General features: G+C 67.3%; 1 protein-coding gene across 2 annotated transcripts; it reads right to left on the bottom strand.

Annotated features, from left to right (window-relative positions):
- Positions 1 to 174: 174 nt before the first annotated feature.
- SMTN (smoothelin) lies at positions 175 to 23,571 on the bottom strand. Of its 2 annotated transcripts, XM_050914279.1 has the most exons (21): positions 23,418 to 23,571; positions 17,916 to 18,076; positions 17,575 to 17,668; positions 17,403 to 17,481; positions 17,023 to 17,309; positions 15,497 to 15,599; positions 15,016 to 15,269; positions 14,807 to 14,870; positions 13,404 to 13,502; positions 12,295 to 12,672; positions 11,006 to 11,109; positions 8,744 to 8,860; positions 7,492 to 7,650; positions 7,324 to 7,399; positions 6,881 to 7,045; positions 6,221 to 6,283; positions 5,992 to 6,055; positions 5,487 to 5,657; positions 5,288 to 5,411; positions 5,064 to 5,215; positions 175 to 1,108 (listed from the first exon to the last, which is right to left on the bottom strand). In XM_050914279.1, the coding sequence occupies exons 1-21, from the start codon at positions 23,466 to 23,468 to the stop codon at positions 958 to 960; spliced, it is 2,916 nt and encodes a 971-aa protein (XP_050770236.1). In that variant the 5' UTR covers positions 23,469 to 23,571; the 3' UTR covers positions 175 to 957. The 2 variants fall into 2 exon arrangements, with proteins under 2 accessions (XP_050770236.1, XP_050770237.1); XM_050914280.1 differs by lacking the exons at positions 8,744 to 8,860; positions 12,295 to 12,672 and adding an exon at positions 3,574 to 3,745 and having other exon boundaries at positions 1,043 to 1,108.
- Positions 23,572 to 23,774: the final 203 nt, after the last annotated feature.

Raw genomic sequence — 23,774 nt, 5'->3', positions numbered from 1 at the left:
AGGAGGAGCAGCACGGGCCCCACATCTCCCCCCAGGCCGGGTGAGCAGTGGGCCTACAGGCAGAGGGGTCCAGGAGCGGGCAGGGCTGCCAGCACTCCCCCACGCGCTGTGGCGTGCGCTGCACTGGTGGCACGAAGCAGCGGTGCAGCCAGGGAGAAGGACCCGAGGCAGAGGTGTCACCCTATAGAATAAACCTTTATTATCTGGCTGGTGTTGGTACACGTGTCAACACGGGTGTAGAGACAGTGATGGAGAGGCGAGCGGCGCGGAGCACGTGGTGCCCTGAGCTGGGGAGGAGAGTGGCGGCTGCCATCCTGGCTCGCTCCTTGGGCCCCTCGCTCCCCTGGGACCCGTCGCCTCCCCACCCGCTCCCCAGCCCATGGGTGCTGCAGCCCCCAGTGTGGAAGCGCCCCAGGGTGCATGTGCGCAGTGGGAAGCAGGGTGTCAGCACGGGGCCGTAGAGCCGTCCCCAGGGAGGTGGCACCAAGCAGGGCCTGTGGTGGGCAGAGGGGCTTCCTCGCAGGGGGCCAAGGAGAACCGCTCATGGGTGCACTGCCTGTGGGATGCACCACGACCCAGGCTGGGCTGCACAACCCTGCTTGGCTGCTGACCCACGCCAGCCCTGGGCCCGAGGGCACAGCCGTGCAGGTGCTGCCCATGGGACAAACAACTCCTGGAGAACAAATAACTTAACACGCTGGAGCACGGGAGGCAAGCCAAGCTGGGGAGCATCCCTGGCAGCACTTGCCTGGCCCTGCCTTGCCCTGCCCACGGGGTCAGCCCGCAGCCGGCTGGGAGCTCCAGCAAGGCAGAGGCGTGGGGGTGCCCCGGTGGCAGAGCCCCCCCATCCCCAGCACCGGTCCCGTGGTCCCCCTGGACCCACCTGTGGCAGGCAGCTCTCCTGCCTGCCAGCAGCTCTGGGGGCAGGGGGCAGCGGGGGGGCAGGCAGGGCAGGCTCTAGCACTCTTTCTGCCGCATGCGCAACTCGTGGCGACGCAGGTGGTTGTAGAGGGACTGCACGTAGGTGAAGACACACTTGGAGTCTGGCTTCTTCCCCATGATCATCATGTCTTCCACCTCCACCAGGGGCACGCAGTCCGCCAGCGTCCTGCAGAGACACAGCCCTCAGCATGGCCCTGGGCGGGCTGCCCCGCCGCCGGGGCTGGGATGGGGGACCCATGCCGCCCAGGGTCTGCTGACGCTGGGCACCGCTGCCCTCAGCCCTGCTCAGGTCCTGCCTGCACCTCGGTACCCACAGTCCTGCTGCTCCTAGCACTGGGAAGAGCGTGTGCTGCCTGCCTGCACCCCTTGCTACCCTGGTGCTCTCTGCCCCAGCTCTTGGTGCTGGCAGTCACCCCCTGCTCAGGCTGTGCCCACCCTCCTCCTCCTCCAGCTGATACCAGTGCATTGTAGGGAGAGACCTGCCTGCCTGCCCGCATGTGTGCCTGCCCCAAACCCCACCAGCTGGTCCAGGGAAAGGCGGGGGGGTCACACGCTGCCCGCTGCCCACCACTCCTGCCGCAAGCCCTGGCCCTGCTCTCCTGCCTCCCATCAGCTCTGCCAGCCCAGTTCCCACCCTCGTCCTGGACTGGAGCCCAAGGGGCTGCCTGCCCCAGGCACAGCACAGCACCACCGCTGGGGTGGGCACTGCCCAGCTTCAACCAGCTCAGCGCTGGCCTGTGCCTACCACCTCCCAGCCCAGGCCCCGGTGTGGTGATGGGGTCTGTGCAGGGCCCTGCTCCAGCAGCTGCCAACCTTAGGGGGCCCTGGCAGAGCCGCCATGGCTGTCCCCCCATCCCTGCAGCCTCTGGGCTCTGCCACTGCCCCTTTGGTGGGGTGGCAGCCCTGCCCTTACTCTGCCCACGCCACCCACCCAGCTCCCTGGGCTGCAGGTGCCACCCTTCTCCCCAAGCTAGGGCTCCCTGGGCAGCCCAGGAGGTCCAGCTTGAGGGGGCTGCCAGCATGGCTAGGGTAGTCACTGTGACAGCCAGGCAGGGCATGGAGGGGAACTGGCCATCTCTGTTTTCTCACCTTTCTGCTGGGGGAGCGCAGAAGCAACCCTGCCACTGCTGCCACCCCCCTGGCCATGCCTGGGTCCCTGCACCCCTGCCAGGCAGCGTGGCAGGTGCCAGCACCCACTGGGGGACAGACAGGGCCAGAGCACCCCAGGCTGCTGCCACCGATAATGGCTGATGTAGCCGTGAGCGCCCAGGGCAGGGGCTGCGCCGGCACCTGGGGGCTGCTTGGTGCAAACTGGTAGCCCCCCACTGATGCCATGGGTGGCCCAGCTGCTCTGGCCCCAGGGCCACCCTCCGGCAGGGGCTCTGCCCCAATGACAGGGTGCACTGGGCAGCTCTGAGCACAAGGAGGGTCTAAACCCCAAGCTGCCACCCACCACCACAACATCCCCCCCAACCCCCCTTCCCCATCTCCCTAGGCTGCAGTAACCCTGCTGCACGCCTCGGCCACCCCGCACAGCCCACCCCAGCTGGCACAGCTGAGGAGGGACCCCCAGCTGGTGCCAGGCCCCTGGGGAGCACCAGGGCCAAGGAGAGCTTCCCAGCCCAGGGCTCTGCTGGGACCCTGCTCCTGCACCCCACTGTCTCAGCTCTCCCACAGGGCCTCTGCTGCACTGGAGTCGATGGGCTCGGAGCCCACGGTGTGGCTGGCGCTGGCCCCACCTCATGATTCGGCTGCCCTGGGGGGGGGGGGGGGCATGCTCTGGGCCTTGGGAAAGCCCCTGCCTGAGCTCCGGAGGCCCACCACCACCGCCAGCCCCGGCTCAGGGGGCGATGGCAAAGCAACAGCAGCGCAAGGAGAGCGGCTCTGCCCTTATAAAGCCATTGTTTGGGCCCCGGTGTGCTGGTGCCGTGTGGAGCCTGGGGGAGCAGCAGCTCCAGCGCCAGCTGGGATGCCCCTGAAGACAGGCACAAACACTGCAAGACGAGGCAGGACCCAAGCCTTGAGTCACACTTTCCAGGCTCCCCACTCTTGCCCATATATGAGCAGGCAGCACCTCACGGGCAGGGCACCATCGCCCACGCCTGGCCCCGCAGCAGTGGCTGCAGCCCGCCCCCAGCCAGGACTGGCAGCCCCCGCACACCCCAGGGCCGGGGGAAGGAGTCAGCAAGTGCAAGCGGCGATGCTTGGGCATCCCAGGGAGAGCTCACCCACATCCAGGCAGCACCACTCGGGCTCGTGCTGCTGCAGAGCACCCAGAGTGGCGTCCCCAACGGCTAATCCCCTGGGTCGGGCTCAGCCAGCAGGGAGGGAAGAGCTGCGGCAGCTCCGTTCCCGCTAGCGCCCTCCCCGTGGCTGGAGAGCCAACAGCCCCCCAGGGTGACACGGTGCGCCCCTCCCCAGAGCCCCATGGGTGCTATTCTGGAAGGCCAGAGGCCAGCCGGCTGCCTCCACCCTTCTCCTGGCCACAGCTTGGCCCTGCCGGTCAACATCACCAGGACTCTCCCCTCGCCCACCGGCATCCCCCAGCCTCTTCCCCAGCCACAGCGGCCGCTCCCCGGCCAAGCGGTGGCGGTGGGGCGAGGGCAGATATTTGGAGGGGAAGGTTCTCACCATCGCTCCCGGGGGGGTGAAAATGGGCTACGACTTTTTGGTTTTTACCAGCCCCTTCTGGACCAGGCAGCGATAGAATTCCTGAATGTATGTGTACACACACTTCCAATCCGGCTCGCGCATCCGGACCATGTCCTCCACGTCCAGCAACTGCGGACAGTCCGCGTGCTTCCTGAGGGCAGGGAGAGAGAGGGGCAAGCCAGTGACCGCAGCCCAGTCGGGGAGGGGAGGAAGAGAGAAAACAAGAGACACGGATCAATGCAGTTCCCGTCCCTCCCCCAGGCAGATGCCGCTCTGCTCTCGCATGCTCTGGGGGTGCGCGATGCAGGGGCAGGAGGTCTCCAGGCACCGCCGCGCCAAGGCCATTCAGTGAGATTTGGGGGGGCACAAGCAAGGGAGGGGTAGGGCGGGTGTGCGGTGTGGAGAGGCGTGAGGTCCAGAGGGAAGGACAGACGGAGACAGAGGAGGAGGAGTGAGGTGTTCTGGCACGCCGGGTGCTCAGGGAGCGGGTTCCAGAGTGGAGCGGCGCTCTATATAGCCCCTATATAGACCCGCCGGGAGGATGGGGGGGCAAGCCCAGCCCTCCTGCCCAGCTCCACTTGGAACCGCGCGGCACAGCCCTGGTGCAGGAAGCTCGGGAGAAGACGCTCACAAGAGCTGGAGGAGGAGGAAGAGGAAGGACGAGAGGCCACCTGGCTTCCAGGCCGGAGAGATCGATGGCTCTCTCAAGTCCACGCACTGGTTCCCCAATTAAGGCAAAAAGTCCATTACCAGGAGCGCCAAGAGCCAGGCACGTGGCCCCCTTCTCGCTCCACTGAACAGCACAGTGGCACCCAGGGAGCTCACAGGAGCTCCCAGCTCAGGCCACTGCCCCGGGCACCGGCTGGGATGGGATCTCCACCCGCCCGGCCCTGCCCCTGGGCAGGGTGCTGGAGGGGAGGAGGAGTGGGTGGGAGAGAGACAGAAGGAAGGAGAGAGGGGCTGGCTGCCAGCCCTCCAGCTGGACGCGCTCCCGTCTCTCAGCACCCAGGAAAACCAGAAGCAAAAGGGGAAGGGAAGAGACTGGAGAAGCTGCAATGGTGTTTGAGCCCCTACGACCGTGAAAGGAGGCACCTGGCACGGACAAACCCTGCTCCCCAGGGGCTGCAGTCCCACACCCGGCACCCCGGGATGGGATGTACTGCCTGCGGCCGGGCGGGCTTGGGGGGCTACCGCCCTGCCTTTGGGTGCTCTGTCCCACACCCAGGAAGCCCAGACCCCCACACCCACCCTCGCCACACCAGACTGGGCTGCGCTGGCCTCTTGTGGCTCTGTCCACGCAGCCACTGCTTTCCCCTCCGGTGTGCAAACCTTGTTGCACGACATGGGGGGAGCGATGCTGACAGGCGCCCACCTCCAGCACCATCGCCCCTGCCTATGTCCCCCCTCACCCCAGGGCAGCGAGCGGGAGAGCTACCCCAAGCCCACATGACAGCACGAGAGCTACGTACTCTGCGGAGGAGAAGGCCACCTCGAAGTTGTGGCGGCGGTTCTGGGGCGTCAGCTGGCTGTAGTCAAACGCCTCGGGGAAGAAGTTGTGGACCAAGGCGCAGAAGGCCATGCCGTCGCTCCAGCTGGATGAGAAGTTCTGGATGTCCACGTGCTGCGAGGGCAGGAGAGTTACTGAGGGGCAGAGCGACCGGCTCTGGGGACAGGGAGAGGAGGTGGCACTCACCTCATAGCCCCGGGTCTTGGCTCTGCACCAGTCCAGCAACATCTGCTTGATGCTGTTGGCGTTGGGCACGCCGAAGCTGGAGGAGCGCTGCACGGCAGTGCGCGCCGCCGCGGGGTTTGGCGAGCTGCGGCAGAAGACGTGGGATGTTATCCACGTGGCACTCGCCACCCCAGCCGGCCTGCCCCAAGCCCAGCCTCACCTCCCGCTCTCCTTCTGCAGCTTCTCCATCATGGCCTTGCGAGCCTGTGAGGCCGATGTCTTGGGCAGGCTCTGAGCTTTCATCAGCTCCTTCTTCTTCTCAGCCTGGCGCCGCTCCAGCGCGGCCAGGCTGCTCTGCCTGGAGGCACTCTCGTCTTCACGGTCAAAGATGCTGGGAGAGAGACAGAAGAAGCTAAGGGGGCTGCGGGCAGCCCAGGGAAGGGCACGTGGTGGCCTCAGCCCACTGCCAGCACTGGCGCTTTGGAGACTTCCACGTCTCTGGGACAGAAGAGGGGTGGCTTAACATCCCCGGGTGGCAGGCACATCTTTGTGCCCATGGAGGGACCCATGGGGACCGCTGGAGACAGCAAGCGTGCCCCAGGGAGCAGGAGGCTTCGGGGACATCCCCACACGGGGACACTGCAAGCTGGGCAGAGAGGATTTGTGCAAGCAGACCGCTGACAGGGACTGCTTGGGGCTGGTCCCGGGGAGGCACCGTCATTCACCTGCCCGTCTTCTTGGAAGAGGAGCTGTAGGATGATTTGGTTTGAACAAATGTGCTGTTGCCATCTGCAGAGAGAGATAGAGAGAGGCTTTGGGCAGGAGCTGAGGGAAGCAGCAACAGGCAGGTGAGGGGCTCTGACTGTGCCACAGGCAGGGATGGCTTGGCGGCAGCAATGCCCCTGTGGTTACACCCAGAGGATGCCGAGGGAAAAGGGCAGCAAAAGCTCTTACTGTCTGATCTCTTCACGTAACTCGACTCCATGGTTGTGGTACGGGAGGTCTTGGTGCCATCACCTGCAGGGGGCAAGGCAATGGGGGATCAGCTAGGGCCAGGGGCAGTGGCACCCACAGACACCCACTGCTGCCAAGCACCCTCGCATCCACATAGCACAACAGGGAGAAGTCCCAGGTGGCAGAGCCATGGCCGGCAGAGGTGGGACAGATGTGCCCCCCAGGCAGAGCAAACAGGCCAGTGCGAAGGAGCAGGGAGCTAGAGCATCCCTCGGCCCCCTGCAGTGACTCTCAGCTTGAGCCACCCAGGGACTGGGAGGGCAGAGGTGTAGGGGACAGGAGACAGGCCCGAGGTGCAGACAAGGCCCCTGCCACCCTGCCAGGGCAGAGGATCAGGTGGGAAGTCGCCACAGCAGATCCCTTAAAGATCCCCAGGCAAGCTCTGGGCGAGCCAGAGGAGATGCAGCAAAACTCAGCCCTGAACCATGGTCCTGCTCCCAGCACGGTCAAGCTAGACCCAGGACAAGTGGCGAGAGCGGCAGAGAGAAGCTGCGGTGGCAGAGCGCTGGGAAAGACTCTGCACGGCCTCCCGAAGGGCCGGCACACCGGCTGTGCCAGGCAAGTGAGCCATATGCTCCCCCAGCCCAGCCCAGCTCGTACCAGACTGGACGAGACGCTCGGTCTTGGTGACGGTGCTGTGTGCCGAGCCATCGGCTGACTGGGTGCTCTGCGTGGTGGTGGTCTCCGTGGCGTGGCTGGCCCGCCCTGCTGTAGCCTGGCTCCTCATCTCCTGCAGCCGCTGGTCCCGCTCCTTCTCCCGCTGGTCTGCGAACGCGGGTGAGAAACGGCATCAGCAGCGAGAAGCAGGGGCAGCGGGCACAGTCCCTGCCACACCGGGGGTCCTGCCGGCTGCTGCCAGTCCAGAACCGGCTAGTGGGAGGGACGATGTCCCCAGCCTGGCACAGCCAGGGGTGCAGCAGAAGACCCAAAGCACCCTCCCGCCTCACCACAGCTGGACGGTCCCACTCCAGCACCCTGCCAGCTCCACCTACAATGCCACCGCCAGAGCCCCAACCCCTGCGGGGGTCACCGTCACTAAGTACCTCGCTTGCGCTGGCGCAGCTCCCGCATGGCGTTTCGGATCAGTCGCCGCTCCTCAAAGTCTGTCGTCCGATCCAGCTGCAGGAGGAGGTGGAGGTCAGCATCACCCCTCTGCCACCAGCTCGGGGTCCCCTTGCCTTCCCCCAGGAGCCCGGTGGTGGAAGAGGTACCATCTTATCCAGAACATCCTCATCCTCAATCCTGTTCAGCTCCTCAATGTTCAGCTTGCTCCTTCTCTCCGTCTCCCTCACTTGGGCCTTCTCCATGCCGTTGGGCAGCTCCGGCTCCAGCCTCGGTGCCTGGGGCTGCTCCACCACCTCTGGCTCCATCTACAAGGACAGCACCGTGCGACTGAGCCCCTGCCAGCTCAGCCAACTCCCCCCTGCCATGCTGCTCAGGGTCCAAGCCCCGCATCACCCTGACACTTGCCCAGTGCCACGGCAGTGGGGACCCTGGAGAAGACGTGCCACGTGTGGCGTAAGAGCTCACAGCCGGTGGGACGCTGCGGGCATCTGCGGCGACCAAGGCAGGCAGGGGAGCACGACATCCCCCCCTGCAGCACCCCCTGCCCCGGGAGGGCCTGGCAGTCTCTGACCTGCTCGCACTCTGCCTGCCAAAACGTCCCCAAATACTCCCCACTCCCCATCACCACAGGCTGCCAGGGCCCTCCAGCAGGCAGGGGCTGCCCGGGTGCTCCAGGCTGGGCAGTGCCTGGTGCCCAGCAGCAGGCAAGGTGCTGGCAAGGCCAGTGTGCACCGTTAGCAGCACAAGGGATTTCCAGGGAATTAAGGGACTTAGCGGAGAGAAGAGCTTGTGCAGGAGATCAAGAGCCTCCCCCGCATCCCTGCTCAGGATCTAGGCCAGCTCGGCCCCCGCCAGAGCAAAGCCAGGACGCCAAGTCCCTTTCAGCACGACCCCCCAGCAATGCGCAGCAGGCAGCAGGCCAGGCCCGGAATAGGGCATGGAGGCAGCAGAGAGGAGGTGCCGGCGTGGGGCCGGAGCAGCCCTGCCACACACCTGGCCCCATCCTGCGTCCCGCTGCCCCAGCCCAGCACCCAGCCCACAGCAAAGTTGCCGGCGGGAGGCGACGCCAGCCCCGTGCGCCCGTGCCACCACCTGCGCCTCACTGCTCCTGTGTGCGGGCGGGGGCAGAACAGCTGCCTGCAGCCCGCCCCCCCAGCCAGCATGCCGGCAATGCAGAGCAGGCAGGCACCATTTGCCTCCTGCAGCAGCAAGCCCAAATGGTGGCAGATCCCGGTGACGCTGCGTCACTCGTGCAGCCACAGCCACGGTCCCACCTCGTGCCAGGGGCTTCGCCTCGGCTCCAGACACCCTCAGGGCTGCCGGGAGCCCCACAGGCCAGTGCCACCCTCCCGCCCCCTCCGCCGGGCGCTGCCGTGGGGCAGGGCTGCCCACACTCACGCCACTGTTGCTCCGGGAGAGGTGCAAGGCTGATTGCTGGCGCGTGCTGGAGAAAGCGGGTGGATGGGCCACGGGGCCGCCAGGTTCCTCGGTGCCCTCAAAGTGGGCACAAGGGTCCTGTGCTTCCAGAAAGAGGCTGCTGATGTCCTCCCCGGGGGCTCCTGCGGCCCCAGCCACAGCACTAGCAGGTCGACGCGGCGGCCCAGGCGCGCCAGCTCTGCCCGCAGCTCCAGGTGCTCCTCCTCCAGCGCCCGCAGCGCCTGTGCCAGGGGCTGCACCCGCTGCAGTGCCTGCTCCAGCTGCCCCTCCATTGCCCCCCGGAAAGCCCCCAGCTCCCGCCGCAGCTCTGCCAGCTCAGCTGCCCCGGCCTGCGCCAGCCCCTCCAGGCTGACCCCCGGCATGGCGGCAGTGCCGGTGCCGGCAGGCGCTGCGGCGAGCCCTGCTCAGCTGTTCTCTGCCCTTTATAGGGGCGCCAGGGGCACCACCCCCAGCCGGAGGCCGGCACGGCTCCGCGCCCGCTGGGCTATTCTTGTCGCGGCGGCCGGGGGTCCCGCGCAGGGGTGCCGAGGCAAGCACCGACACTTGGCAGCGTTTCCAGCCTCGGGACCAGGTGGCTCGCCGAGGGGGAGCCCTGCCGAGCGGCCGCCCCACCCCAGGCAGCTGCCAGTGCCCTTGACGCCAGCCTGGGGGGGCTCTGGGGCACAATGGGTGGGGTGCGCGGGATCAGCCCCAGACCATCACCATGCTGGGTGCGCTCCAGGGCCAGGGACCACCCACGCGCCCTTTTGCCTGAGTGCCCTCCCGCTCCTGGCCAGCATCACCCACAACGCACCGACATCTCCAGCCCCAGGCTGGTGCCAGTGTGAGCGCCTCAGCTACCAGCCATGATTTTGGGGGGCCTCTGTCCCCCCATGCTGCCTGATGAATGCCCCAGGGGGAGCAGGTCCTGCACAATAGGCACAGGCGGCACCCCACCAGTGAGAGGACACGCTGCAGTGCCCACTGTCACTGTCCCCAGATCCCTGCACCCCGCCAGTCCCTCCAACCGAGCCCTACCTGGCAGGGCTGCCAGCACTGCTGCCGCTGCCTCCTCCTCCTCCTCCCTGCCCCGTGGGAGCACACCTGGAGGCCGCGTCTCCCGCCGGGCAGCCGATGGGTCCCAAGCCCCCCACCCTGCTGGGCAGTGCCACTAATACCTTAATGAGAGCTGACGGGCTGCTCGGGCCAAGCCTGCCCAAGCGCATTAGTGCGGGGAAGTCACCCCTCTGCAGGCAGCAAGCTGCCCGTGGGCAGCAGGACCTGCCGGCTAGTGCAGGCAGCACTTGAGGGCAGCCCTGCCAGGCTGTGGGCACTGCCTGCTTCATGCCGGCGAGGGCTGAGCTGAGGACGGAGTGAGCCAGCGGTGCCATGGCCACCAGTGGTGCTATGGCCACCGGCGGTGCCATGCTCGCAGAGGCAGCTGGGCGAGCCGGGCGTGCGCAGGGCCACGAGCGAGGCAGTGCCGCACTTGACATCCCGCCTCCTGCCAAGGCCGTGTGTGCGAGCGCCTCACATTACCCTAGATGGCCAGGAGCAGATAAAAGCACTTGAAGGGCTGCACACGCAGGGCTGCCTCCTGTGAGCACCCAGCCCTGCTGCCCCGAGCACCTGAGGGGGCTGCGTCCTGCTCTCCCCGCAAAACAGAGAATCCCTCCTGGGCCAGGCAGGCTGGGGCTGCTGCTCCACTGTCGGGTCAGGATTGCAAAGCAGGAGGAGGCAGGACCCCAGCCCATGGCTCCAGGGTGGGTCAGAGACCCTTGGGGAGGTCCCCCTGGGCAGGCTCCCCAGCGCCACGGCCAAGGTCCATTCCCAGGAGGGAAAACAGAGGGGTGGGTGGCAATGGGTTTTTCCCTGAGCTGCTGCCACCTTAAAAGGTATTTAAAACAGAGGGAGACCCACAAAAAGCTCCCAGCCCACCTCCCCCCTACCCCCCAAGTGTCTGCATACATGGTGGCATGGTCCAGGGTACAGGGGGCTCACGTGGCTGGGGCTGTGCATCCATGCATAGACCCTGGGGTCTCTTTGTAAAAAAAAAAAAAACAAAACCAAAACCAAAACCAAAAAAAAAACCCAAAAAAAACAAAACAACCAGAGCCTCCAGACTGTGCTGCCAGCACCAACGCACCCGCCTTGGTCACCGCTCCCCACCTCAAGCCCAGGGGGCCCCAGGCCATGCCCAAGTGGGGCACGGCCCCATGGCACCCAGCCCTTCTGGACACTCACCTTGGCGACATTGCTGCTGACCCTGCTGATGCTGCAGATGCTGCTGACGCTGCTGGGGACAGTGGTAATGCGGATGGGGGTGCTCCGCAGTCCCAGGGTCACCTCTGCAAGGGGAGCGAGAGGCACGCAGGGTTTGCCCCAGCCCGGCAGTCTCAGTCCCGCGCCTGGGGAGCGGCTCCGGCCAGGCTGCCTGGCTGCCGCATGCATCCTGCCTCAGCGGTGGGCACTGAGCTCTGGCACAGGGAAAGGGCTCTGGGGACAGCCAAGGGACAGGGAAGCCAAGCCCCCCGTCGCCACCCTGGCTCATCCTCCTCCCCAAGGAAGGGCACTTTCCGCAGCGCTCCAGCTGGAGCCAAGACTCCCCCATGCGAGGGATGGCCCCAGGAGCATCCTGAGCCAGCCACGTCTGTGGGCAGGCAGGGCTGGATCAGGGGCAGGGCTGGATCAGACACCGTGCAGCAGTGGGGATGGGATGGAGCAGGACAGCATGGACTCCCCTGCACCAGCAGGTCAGTGGGGACAGAGCATGAACATGGGGCAGAGGATGGGGCAGGGCTGCGGGGACGGGGCAGGGGATTGGGGAAGGACCCCGGGCATGAATGCGGCAGGATGGTGGGGATGGGGACAGGCCACAGGGCCAGATGGCCTCCCAGTACTGAGATGCCCTGACTAGGCTGAGCATGCCTGCCAACGGGTGAGGGCTGCCAGGCATGCTCCTGCCCATGGCCTCTGTTCTTCTAGCAGTGCCCATGCTCAGCCTAAGAGCTGCCAGCACCCAAATGTCACTGCTGCTGCTGCTGACATGTCCCATCAGTGCCTCCCTGGCCTATCACTACCCACCTGCCCATTGCTGCCCACCTGCCTGCTCGTTTCCACCCGCTCACTGGTGCCCACCACCCTGTCAGTGCCGAGCTGCCCACTGGCACCCATTTGCTCCACTGCCCGCCCGACTGTGCACAGCATCCTGTCGGGAGCACTATGTCACGGTGCTTATGGCCCTTCCAGCGCCTACCTGCCTGCTGGCACCCACTGCCCCCACGGTGCCCACCTCCCCGACAGGTGCCCACCTTTCCCAGTCCCACCTCCCTGAGTGATGCCCACTCAGGCCTATCATCCCTACGGTGCCCAGCTGCCCATCTTCCCCATCCTGTCTTCACAACGGCTGCCCTCTGCCCCCGCTGCCCATCTTCCCCACGCAGCCTCCCGACGGATGCCACCTGCCCGCACTACCCACGTCCCTCATCGCACCCTCCCGCTGGCTGCCCCTGCCCGCGCTGCCCGGTGCCCACCTGCCCGCTGGCTGCCGGGGGCTGCCACGACGCGGGGCGCGAGGGGCTGCACGCGCCCATCCTTGATCTCGATGGTGAAGTAGGTCTTCATGCCGTCGAGGCCGGGGCCGGGGCGGGGGCCGGCGGGGACCGGGGCCGGGCGCTGCTCTGCGCCTCCGCCGCCGCCGCCCCGCGCGTTTTGAGCGGGCCCCGGCGGGGCCGTGCGGGGCCCCCGCTGCCATTGGCCGGGCCCGGCCCGCCCCGCCGCGCCGCCCGCCCCCGCCGGGCCGCCCGCCGCCGCCGCCGCGCTGAGGGCCGGCCCCGGGCCCGCCGGGGTGAAGCGCTGGGCGCGCTCCCGCACCGAGGCGGCCCGCGGCAGGGGCCCGGCGGGGCTCGGCTCTGCGGGGGACAGGCGCGGTGGGGTCATCGGGGCCGCAGCAACCCACGGGTGTCACCGCCGCGTGTGCTGCACCCCCCCCCCGGCCCCACACGATGCATGCAGCCCCCTGGGGTGCCCCGCCACGCGTGCAGCCCCACCCCCCCCCACCCCCCCCGGGTGCCCTCTACGATGCATGCTGCCCCCCCCCCCACTGGGGTGCCCACACGATGCATGCTGCCGCCCCCCTCCCCGTGCCCTGCCATGCATGCAGCACCCCACAGTGCCCACACGATGCATGCTGCCGCCCCCCTCCCCGTGCCCTGCCATGCATGCAGCACCCCACAGTGCCCACACGATGCATGCTGCCGCCCCCCTCCCCGTGCCCTGCCATGCATGCAGCACCCCACAGTGCCCACACGATGCATGCTGCCCGCCAGAGACCCCACCACGCACGCAACCCCTCCGGATGCCCTGCCACGGATGCTGCTGCCCCTGGGGTGGCTGCAGCCCCTCAAAGCTTCTGCGCCCCTGCTTCTGCTGGGGCCTGGCTGCTTGTGCACATGGGTGGGGAGGGATGGATGCTGGGCAGGGGGCAAGAAAGCAGGTGGGCAGCCAGCAGCCAGCCCTGCTCAGCCAGCAGCACCCTGCAGCATCCTGCCACTGCAGAGCTCCACGCCTGCCCAGGCTCCGCCAGGGACCTCCCGCCACTGGGAAGCAGAGAGAACGGAGGAAGCCACCGCTAGGACCTTACCCGTGCGGCCAGCCGGGCGTGTGGAGGAGGGTGCTTGCTCCCACCGGTGAGTGTTCAGGTGAGCCGGCGTCCCCACTACATCCTGGGTGGGCACTGCCACTTGGGAAGGGACAGGCCAGATATGCAAGGAACAGGACAAGGGGAGCAGAGGGTGAGTGTGGCACAGGGTGCTGTTGCCATCCCCTCCTCCCAAGAACAGCACCCTGGGGTCCCCCTCCCTGTCACCCTACACTCTCCAGAGCGTAGTGCCAAAATCCGCCAGCACTTGCAGGCTGCCCTGCACCCCAGGCAGCCGGCTCTGCCCTGCAGTGCCAAACCACACCGCAGAGCAGGGCAAGGCAGAGATTGGGCTACCTGCGCCCCGGTGGGGCGGTGAGTGGTACCTGGGGTCTGTGCCAAAAGATTGGGATCTCCCCTGCACCCGCCAGGCTCTGGCATAGCAGGGCCAGCCCAGCATCGCCTCTGCAGAGGAGGGCGAGGGGGCCCGGTGGCTCAGCCCCCACCCAGGGGGTGCAGGCAGGTGCTGGACAGGCAGCTCTCTGGCCTGGGGCCAGAGTCACTGATGCCCAAGTCGGGGAGCTCAGCCTGTCCCCAGCACCCAGGTTTGAATGCCCAGGTGAGGCGAAGGGGGTCGGGTCCTGCACACTTCCCTCTGCCCCGTGGCTGTGCCACACTGCAGCCACCACCCCCAGCATCTCCCAAGGGCTTCTGCCTTCCCAGGGGCCAGCAGTCCCCTGGGGCTTCTTGGAGGGAGGGGACCTCCGCCTGCAAGGGTGGCTCCGAGTGGGAACCCTGACCCTGGGGGCAGAGAGCTGCTTTCTGGTTTTTTCCCCATTTCCTGCGGGCACAGCCGTGAGGATGGTTTTCCCAGCAGTAGGAAGACGGCAGCTGCTGGCCACTGCGATCCCTCAAGGCTGCAGGGAGGACCTGGCGGGTGCTGGGCCCCAACCGGGCCAGCGAGCACAGCCCCGGGGGGGTCGGGGCCAGCCAGCGCACGGCTCCTGGCCTTATTGGGACAAAGAATGCAAAAGGCCAGGGTTTGCTGCCGGCACCAATTCCCTTTCATGGCCCTGCTGCCGCCCGGCCTGGAGCTGGGGGACTGGTAAACAGCCCGCCTGGCACCCTGCTCCCCCAGCACCCAGCTGGGGCAGGCACCGCCACTGCATGGCCGGGCGGCAAATGGCCACTGGCTGGGGATGGCCCTTGGCCTGGCCACATCCTGCCTTCACATTCCTGCCCCAGCCCGTGTGGGCTTAAGTCACGTCCCCAGGGCTGACGCCCTTCCCTGTGCCACCCAGATGTGCGTGCCACGGGGCAAGGTGGCAGCGGGGTCCTCTGGGGCAGCACTGCCCAGCTGGGGGGGGCCACAGCCCAGGGCTCCCCCGCCATGGGGCTGTACTTACCTGCTGGCAGCTCCCCGCGCCTCCCAGCCGGCCCCAGCACCTGGCCACGCACCCCGACACGAAGCTGCAGGGAGGGAAAGGGGCAAAGCAATCAGCTAGGGGGGCCACATGCACCCCCCCCCCCCCATCAAGCTGCCTTCACCCATGGGACCACCAGCCGCTGGCGAACAGGGCAGTGGCAGCCCCAGCCCGTGCCACCAGTTCTGTACCTGGCTGCCAGCACTGGGCTGGCCTGGGGGCAGCTGCTCCACCCGGTGGCTTTGCCCCACACTGGGCTCCTGGGTGGTGGCAGGGCTGCCCGGGCTCCCTTCCTTCCAGGCTGCCTGGTGCTGCCCCTTGGGCTGGGCAGCACCCGGGGAGCACGGCTGGCCCCGCTCCAGCTCCTTGCCACCATCTTCAGGCTCCAAACCGGGCTCTGGGGCCGGCTGCAGCTCCAGGAGCACAAGGGTCCCTGAGACCACAGCTGTGGGAAGGAGAAGAGGCTCCGCATGGGGGAAGCCTGCGGCTGCCTGCAGAGCATCCCTGCTCCTGCAGCCTCACCAAGTGCCCGGCTCCCCTGCTCACCCCTTTCGGACATGCCGTGCTGCCCTCTCCATCCTCCTGCCCCTTCCCGCAGCTGGCCCTGACGCTGCTCCCGCCCCAGGCACGCACCCGGATAGGGCTTTGCCACCAGCATTCACGGGGACTCACCCTGGGCACTGGGTTCCTGGGGGTCTCCCGCCTGCTGGCTGTGTAGCTCCTGCATCCCAGCCGGGACATGCTCCTGCTCCACCGCGTCATCTTGCTCATGGGCCTGGGGAGAGCAGGGGGTGAGAGTGGGACCAGCTCTGCCCCGGTCTCTGACCAGATCACCCTGTCCCATCCCTGCCACCCAGCCCAGGCACCTCAGGTCTCTGTGAGGTAGGGAGCACCCAGTTTTGCATCACCCTGTCCCTGCCCACGGCACTGGAAGCTCTGCTTGGCAAACGATGGGATGCTCTGGGTGCAGGACCACACGCAGGTGACAGGTACGTCCCTGACACACGTCTGAGCACGGCCAGGGTGTCCTGGTGTCACCAGCCAGGGCACAGGGTGCCAGTCCTGGCTGTGCCAATGCCTCTTAAGAGCACTGCAGGCTCCAGGTACTGCTGTGATTCCAGGGCGGGGGGAGGCAGAGAGGGGCCCATACCCGAGGGGGCACAGGGGAACCGGGACCCAAGCCCAGGTGCCACTGCAGCTGCTGTTTAAGGGAAACGGCCTTGGGTTTGGAGCAATCAGCTGGACAGAGTGGGATAGCCCCGTCGGCTGCTTGGGAGATGTCCCAGCATGGCCAGGACTGCGGGCAGCATGCCAGCACATCCGGGTGGGGAAGGCAGACAGTGCTGAAAGGTGGCAGAGGGCCATGTCCCCCCTGCAGCCTCTTGCCATGGCCCCGGGGCAGGTGGAGGGGGAAGCTGGGCTGAATAGAGGCAGATGCGGGGACCCACGCCTTCCTGCTCGGCTGTGGTTATAACCACCACTTCTCCCTTCCTCACCCTCTCCCCCAAAGGGCAACCCCACATGGTGTCTCTACAGGGACCTCCTACTGCCACGGGAGCCATAGTCCCCTGTGGAGTCACCAGTGCTGTGCAGGAAACCCAGGCTTGCGCCTGTTCCTTCCAGCCCTGCCCACCAGCTCATCCTTCCCCCGGCCTGAGAGCCCCCACCATGGCTGGTGGGCACCAGCCTCGCTCCAGAGTGAGCCCCGGCCCCTCAAGGGCCAGCAGGAACAACCAGCATGGGGAGGGTGATGGGGGGGGGGCGGAAATCAAGGTTTCTGCCTGTGCAAGGGGACTAATGCAGGCAGCTGCTGCAGGCAGGACAAGTAGCCGTCGCCTCCGAAGAGCACCATCCCCACGGAGCCACAGCGGGGAGGGGTGCACCAAGCGCACTGAGGGGCCCTGCAGACCCCTTGCCCGCAGCACGCGCGCCCAGGCTGCATCCTCAGGGAGAAGCCCCAGGGCACCCAGGGCTGAGGCCCCAGCTCCAGCTCACCACTGCTGGGCCCACGCTGGCACAGCCCAGCCGCGTCCCCCATGCCCCCAGAGACCCCAGCTCCACCTGCCCCAGTCCCCTCGGGTGGCTGAGCCCGGCATGCCCAGGGGTTTGTGCCCCAGACCAGCTGGCACAGGAGCCCAAGGGAAGGGTGAGGAGGTTTTTGGTGGCCCTGTCCCCTCAGCAGCACCCTGCACACTCACCACTGAGCCTTTGGGTTCCTGGGCAGGGGGCAGCTCTGCAGTCCCGCCGTGGCCGCTCTCCTCCGGCCCAGCCAGTGCCGGCTGCTCTGCATCATCCCTCTGGCTGTTCTCACCACTCCTGGCTGTGGCCAGGGGCTCAGTGCTGCCCTCGGCACAGCTCTCCCCACTCCCGGCCAGGGCTGGCGTTTCAACATCATCCCTCTGGCTGCTTTTCGCATCCCCGGGCATAGCGTGGGGCTCGCTGACATCCCTCCGGCTGCTCTGCGCGTTCCCAGCCAGGGTTGCGGCTGGATGGGAGCAAAGGCGGTGTTTAGGAAGGAGCTGCCCACCTCCTGGTCTGTCTGAGGTAGCCGCCCTGGGACACGGGGACGGTGCCTCACCTTCGATCTCCTCAGCCCGCAGCTTGCGGATGGCAGCTCGGATCAGCTTGCGCTCCTCGTACTCACCCGCTGCACGCAGCTGCAAGATGGAAAGACCCAGGAGAGAAGCATGATCAGCCCCGGCACACGGTCAGCCCCGGCACACGGTCAGCCCCGGCACACGGTCGCTCACCAGTTTCGTCAGCTCCTCCACGTCTGTGATGGCTTCGAGCTGCCGGGACAAGGCAGCCAGGGCTGTCTGCTGCTCCTCCTCCAGGCACCGGGACCTGCGCGGGGGCGAGAGCAGCCAGCCGGGAGCTGCCGTGGGTGCTGGGGAGCAAAGTCCCCCCGCGGGCAGCCGGCAAATTCAGCAATGGGTCCCCTCCCACATGCCAAGCCACTCGGCGCCGGGCTGCTCCCACCCTCGCACCCAGCCAGATCTGTCCAAGCCATAGTGGGGCCAGGCATCGAAGCCACTGTCCCCTGGGGCAGAGGCAGGGGGCGAGCGGGATGCCAGCCCCAGGCTGGACTCACCGCGGCCAGTTCTCCTTGTCGTCCTGTCGGTTGCTGCCGCGCTCCGGGCGGAAGCGCTTGGATGCCAGTGCCTCCTCGTCCCGCTCCAGCTCCTGCCGCTGCAGCTCCCTGATGGCCGAGCGGATGCGGCGCCGCTCGGCCAGGTCCAGCGTTGCCTCCAGCTGTGTGTGACAGGGCAGGGCTCAGCACCAGCTCCGGCCACTGTGGCCCCCCGGCTCGGCCCCGGTGCTGCCCTCCGCCGGCTGCTGCACGCTGCCCACGCGCTGTACAATGGGGCCGTCTGTCTGGCGGGGCCCACGCGCACAGCGCACACTGCCCAGCACTGCCTGGCCCCGCGGGGAGCGGGCACGGCCCCCCCGGGGGCAGGATGCTGGGACCAGCCATGGTGAGGAGGGGCTGCCACAGTGGCACCGAGACCTCCAGGCATGTGAGGGGCAAGGAGACAGGGGCACATGGCATGAATGCCCATCGGTGGTCTGTGCAGCCCCCACGGGTCGGTTCCCTGCAGCCCTGCCCCCCCACGCCACCAGCACAGGGACAAGCCCTCCCACCCATGCCAGCCCCTCCAGCAGCAGGGAGGGACAGCAAAGTCTGTTCCCCTCCCACCCCCACAGCCCCCAGGAGGTGCTGGTTGGGAGGATCCCAGCACCCCACTGAGGAGGGGGTCCCCCCCGGCCCCCCTGCAGCCCTCCCTACCCTCACCCAGCACTAGGGGATGGCGGGCAGCTCTCAGAGCCAAATCCATGAGCAGGATCTGTCCTAAATCAAAGTCCAGCCCTCTGTATGTGGGAAGCATGGCCACGACCCCCCCACAACCCCCCCATGAACATCTCACAGGTGCTCCTCAGCCCACCCAAGGCCACCCGCCAGGACCTGGCATGGGCACCCAGAGCTGCTTCCCCTCTTCCCGATCAGGTCCACAGCCCCAGCCCTGCCACCGGCCCAAGTGCTTTGAGGGGGCCATGCACAGGCTCCCCCACACTGAAGGGGGGCAGAAGGCAGCCGGATCCATGGCGAAAGGCCAGCCAGGGCAGGCATGGCCCCACTGTCCTCCCACTGTCCTGCTGTGGGACATTGGGACTGACCCGGCACTGGGAACCCAGGAGGCGATTTCCCATGGAGCTCGTTAAAAATAAACCCCATGACCCACAGCAGCTGCTGTCAGCATCAAGCCCCGGCACGCTAGGAGCAGCCGCGGCTGCGCCACAGGACAAGAGCATCACTCCCCTCCCTTCCAGTCCCACGGGCCACCACCAGGCCACCCATCCGGGCTCTTCAGGTTCCGCTGCAGCGGGAATCCAGGGTTGGTCCCTCAGCTGGACGCAGGCTGAGCAGCGCCGAGGGGCCCAAACCACCGCCCGCACGTAGCAACCCCCCTGCCCAGAGCCCCCAGCCAAGCCATCGCCCTTCACCCTCCCTGCTCTGGGTTTGGGGACCGGGGGAGGATATTTCCATCCCAGTGAAGCCAGCAGGCACAGAGCTGTCATGTACTACCCCAGTGGCAGCCAAAATCGTGGTCCTCCAGCTCCTGCCAGCCTCGAGGCCCAGCCGGGAGCATTATCCTTCCCCAGCTGGGAAGACCCCGGCAGGATGCTCAGCAGCCAGGACCGCCGAGCCCCAGGGCAGTTCCCCCTGGCCAGCCCGGTGCTGAAAACACACACAACCTCGGTGGCAGCCGCTTGAAGCCAGGGTGCTCCCTCCCACCCTGGCAGCCCCCACCACGCCAGCTGGTAATGCCATCCCTCCCAGCACGCTGCAGCCGCTTATTCCATCCTGCGGCAGCAGGAGCATCTGCCTCCTGGGCGGAGCTGGGGCCTGCAGCCCCCTGGGCTCTTATCCAGAGCTGGCACCTCTGCTGGCGCAAGGGCAGGGAAGCGTCTGGGAAGAGCAGGAGCCGCTGTGCTGCCAGGGCAGGGGGATGTCGGGGAGGAAACCAGCCCCTCCGGCCACATGGGCCTCCCATTTCCTGTCTGTGCTAGGCCTGCCTGCCCTGGGCAGCTGCCTGCACCCTGGGGATGCTGCCACAGGCGGGGGGACGCTGGCTGCCAGGACAAAGGCATCGAGATGAAGCCTTTCCCTCTGCTGCTCCAGCAGAGATGGTGGCCACCCTGGCCAACCAGTAAGCCCAGCTCTGCTGCACACAGGGTGGCAGCAACAGACTGGGGGAGCAATGGAGCCTGGTCCAGCCTGAAACGAGGGGCTGGAAGTGGAGGCACCATGGCAAGCACAGCTCTCTCTGCGGCTGTGCCAAGGCCTTGAGGACAGAAAAACACTGCTCCGCCACATGCCAGGAGGCCAAGGCCCTGGCCCTTCCCTAAATAAGCTGCTGGCATTGCGTGGCTTGGCCCCAGCAGCCGGGTCAGGGCGATGGGGCGGGGCAGCAGCTGCAGGAGCCGGGAGTGCCAGCAAGGGGGGGGACACGACAGGACACCAGCCCCGCGCACCCCAGAGCAGGGGACGCCCTGGCACCCATGTGCTGCATGACACCCAGCCGCCAGCTCCAGGGTCTGCCCTGCCCAGGAGGCTCCAGCTGGGACCTGACCTGCACCCACGTCCTGGAAGGCTTCTCCCCGCGGGAGGAATGGCAGCAGGGCAGGAGAAAGAGCCTCGTCCCAAGCCCACGTCAGCAAGGAGCCGCGATGAGGCAAATGAGTGGCTTTGGAGGCTCCGTGGCCAGCGGCGATGGGGAGCGTGCTGGAAACCACAGCTGGAGCCAGGGGGTGGGAAGGGGCCAAGGGGCCCAACCCTGCCGGCACAGGCAGGCCCAGGGACCAGCACATGCCAGGGCCCCACCGGCCCTGCCCAGCCAGCAGCAAATTAATGGTTACGAGCAAACGCCCGCCTCGGCACACACACAAAGTGGCTTTGTGAAAAGGGTGCTGGCAAGGCACCCATGGGCTGCTTTCCCAATGATGCCCAAGCACAGCAGTGTTCAGAGCCCCAGCACGGCTGGCAGCTCCTCCGGGAGGGCTGTAATTAGCCCTGCATCCATCCAGCTCCCCAGAGCGGCTGAGCACAGAGCACTTGGGAGGCTGGAGCCTGGCCACAGGGAAACTGCTCTGGGGACAGAAGCCAGGCACATCAAGCACCTCCTGCAGCCCCAAGCTTCGCTGTCACCTTTGGAAGGAGCCAGGGAGAGGAAAGCAGGAAGGACAGCTGGGTGACGGGGTCATGGCAGGGGTGCAACGCTCCTTGGGGCCATTGAAGCCTTTCCCAAAGGCCACCGGGTGTAAGAAGAAGGGGACCTCATGGCGGTGACTTTCCTAGCTCAAGCCTGCCCTGCCTCTGCCTGCAAGGGGATTTGCATCCTGCCTGTCTAATTAACCAGGCTGAGATCTGGAGGGGCCGGGAGAGGGGAGCATTCCCCAGCCTGGGGCCAGCAGACCACAGCCTGGAGCTCAGCACAGCCCCAAGTGCTCAAATAACCCCCTGCTTCCAGACACCCAGCTAAGGGCCACCCTGCAGCAGCACCCACCCCGTTCCCCGCAGCTCCCTCCCTGAGCTTCTCCAAGCCCTTGGTCACCTTCATGCTGCACCACGGGTTCATCCCAACTGGCCTCCCCAGGACTGGGATACCAGCAGGCAGCTGGGGAGGGAACCACGTGGATGCCTTTGGGAGGGAGATGGGGGGCAGAGGCTCCCTGGCAGCTCCCAGCCCAGCCAGCACAGCAACAGTCCTGTCGAGGGGGCTGCAGGGACCTGCTCACATCCCCCAGCCTCCTTCTTCCGGGACCCCAGGGACGTCACACACTGCTGCCAAGGTCTCACTTGCTGGGAGAAAGGAGGAGGAGAAGCAGCCTAGAGCCGAGGGCTGGGGAGAGCAGAGGAGCAGAGAGGAAGCGGTGGGAGAGGCAGTTTTCCCTTATATGGGCTAATCCTCTTCCAGCTGAGCTGAGCCAAAACCTAACCAGAAAGAAAAATAATTCCTTCCCCGCCTCACGTCAGCTCGGAGCAGGCTTCCCCCAGCCCGTGCCGCACAGGCACAGGGAGATGTGAGCTGTGAGCAGGGTGCTCTGGGGATGCAAAGCCCCAGCAGGTCAAAGATGAAGCCCTGGGGAGAAGCGGCACTTGCTGCGTGGGCAAGATCCACCTCCCCAGGCTGGCTGGAGACCCAGCCGCACCACAGACCTGACACCCACCCCATCACCACTCCCGGGGCTCTGTCTCAGCCCTGAGACCTCAGCTGGGACATGGGAGAGCTGGAGCACTGACAGGACAGGGAGGAACCCCGACCGCCCATCCCCACACCTCCAGGGCCCCCTGTTGACCCCAACGTCACCCCACAGAGAGCGGTGGGCTCCTCCTCAGCCCATGAACAACAGGCAGGTCTGTGCATTGTCACCCAGAGCAGGCCGAGGATGGCACATCAGAAGGCTCTGGCAGGGCAGCGCAGCCCCCATGCCGACCCCCTGCCCGTGGCACAGCGCAGCTCCCGCTTCCCGCCGGTGCCGCGACACCCCAACTCTTTCCTGTTCCCACAGACATGCCTTCCCGGCTGACTCAGCTTCCTGCTGTAACCATTCCCCAGCGCTGGCCCGGGCCACCCCACGCTCAGCCCCCAGGGCACCCAGCAAACCCCCAGTCCTGAGCCTGCGATGCCCCGGGGCCAGAGGGGAGGCGCAGGGCTGCCCAAAGCACTTTGTAGGGCTTCCTGGCACAACAGCCCTGGCTGAGCAGGTCAGAGCCCAGCACCCAGAGTCCCACCTTTGGGACACGCAGGCGCTCATCCCCCATGAGCCCATCTGGCCCCAGCAGCCGTGAGGGCTCAGCTCTGGGTCTTACTCCCAGGGGAACAAACGGAGCACGGAAGTGACTCGGACGTTGCTTCAGGAGCTGCCGCCCAGCCATGCGGGCACAGAGCCTGGGGAGCAGCCCCTGGCACCAAGCCAGTTCCAGGCAGCGCGGGAGCAGAGACCTGGGCCAGATGGCAGCCGGCACCGGGACAGCGGTGAGCAGGTAACTGAGCTGGCAGCAGGAAATGTCTCAGGCGGGAGCCGCCAGCCAAGGAGATGGAGCCAACGGGCAGACGTTACAGCCTGAGCGCGGGTGTGAGCAAAGGGTCAAGCGTGGCCAAAGCAGCACGGCCGGAGTCTCTGGAGTCACTGGGGCAGGACGGGGGCTTGTGCCAGAGCTCACCCGTGCCCAGAGCTCTGACTCAGGCCAGCTCCGGCCGCCTCCAGGTGCCGCTTGCCCGGGACCCTCCAAGCACTGCAGCAGCTCCTTGCCAGCGGCCCCGCTCGCCCCCCAGGCTGAGGGGCAGCGGCAGCTCCACCACCTGCGGAGGCGCAGACGGGCCCGTGCTACCGCTCAGCCCCTGCAGCCAGCCCGGCTGCCCGCTCTGCCTGCGCCTCGGACAGCCACCACCTCCCCTCCCTTGGCGGGGCACAGGGAGCCGGGGCACCGCCGGGCACACACCGACCCGTCCCCCGGGAGCCGCCACAAGCGAGCAAAGGCTGCGGGCAGCGCGGGCAGCGCCTCGTCCCGCCCGCCGCGGGGACTCACCAGCTTCCGCAGCGCTCCCTCGTCCATGCCGAGGAGATTTTCCTGGGACATCTCGCCCGCCCGCCCGCCCCGCCGCCGGGGCCCGTCGCTGCTGCCGGCCGGGGGCTCGGCGGCGGTCGAGACAACAAAGGGCGGCCGGGGCGGCGCGGCCCCGCGCTCGGCTCCGCTCCGCTCCGCTCCGCTCGGCTCCGGCCCGGCCCGGCCCGCCCGCGCTCCCGGCAGCGTCGCGGCCGCCCGCTCATTCCCGCCGGCCCGCCCCGCCCCGCCGGCCCCGCCCACCCACGCGCCCTTCGCCGCCATTGGCTCTTCGCGCGGGGCCGGACGGTCCGGCCCCGCCCGGCCCCGCCCGGCTCCGCC

Source organism: Gymnogyps californianus, unplaced genomic scaffold (assembly GCF_018139145.2).
Source record: "Gymnogyps californianus isolate 813 unplaced genomic scaffold, ASM1813914v2 HiC_scaffold_34, whole genome shotgun sequence".
Taxonomy (NCBI): domain Eukaryota; kingdom Metazoa; phylum Chordata; class Aves; order Accipitriformes; family Cathartidae; genus Gymnogyps; species Gymnogyps californianus.
This window is presented reverse-complemented; position numbering and strand designations above follow the sequence as displayed.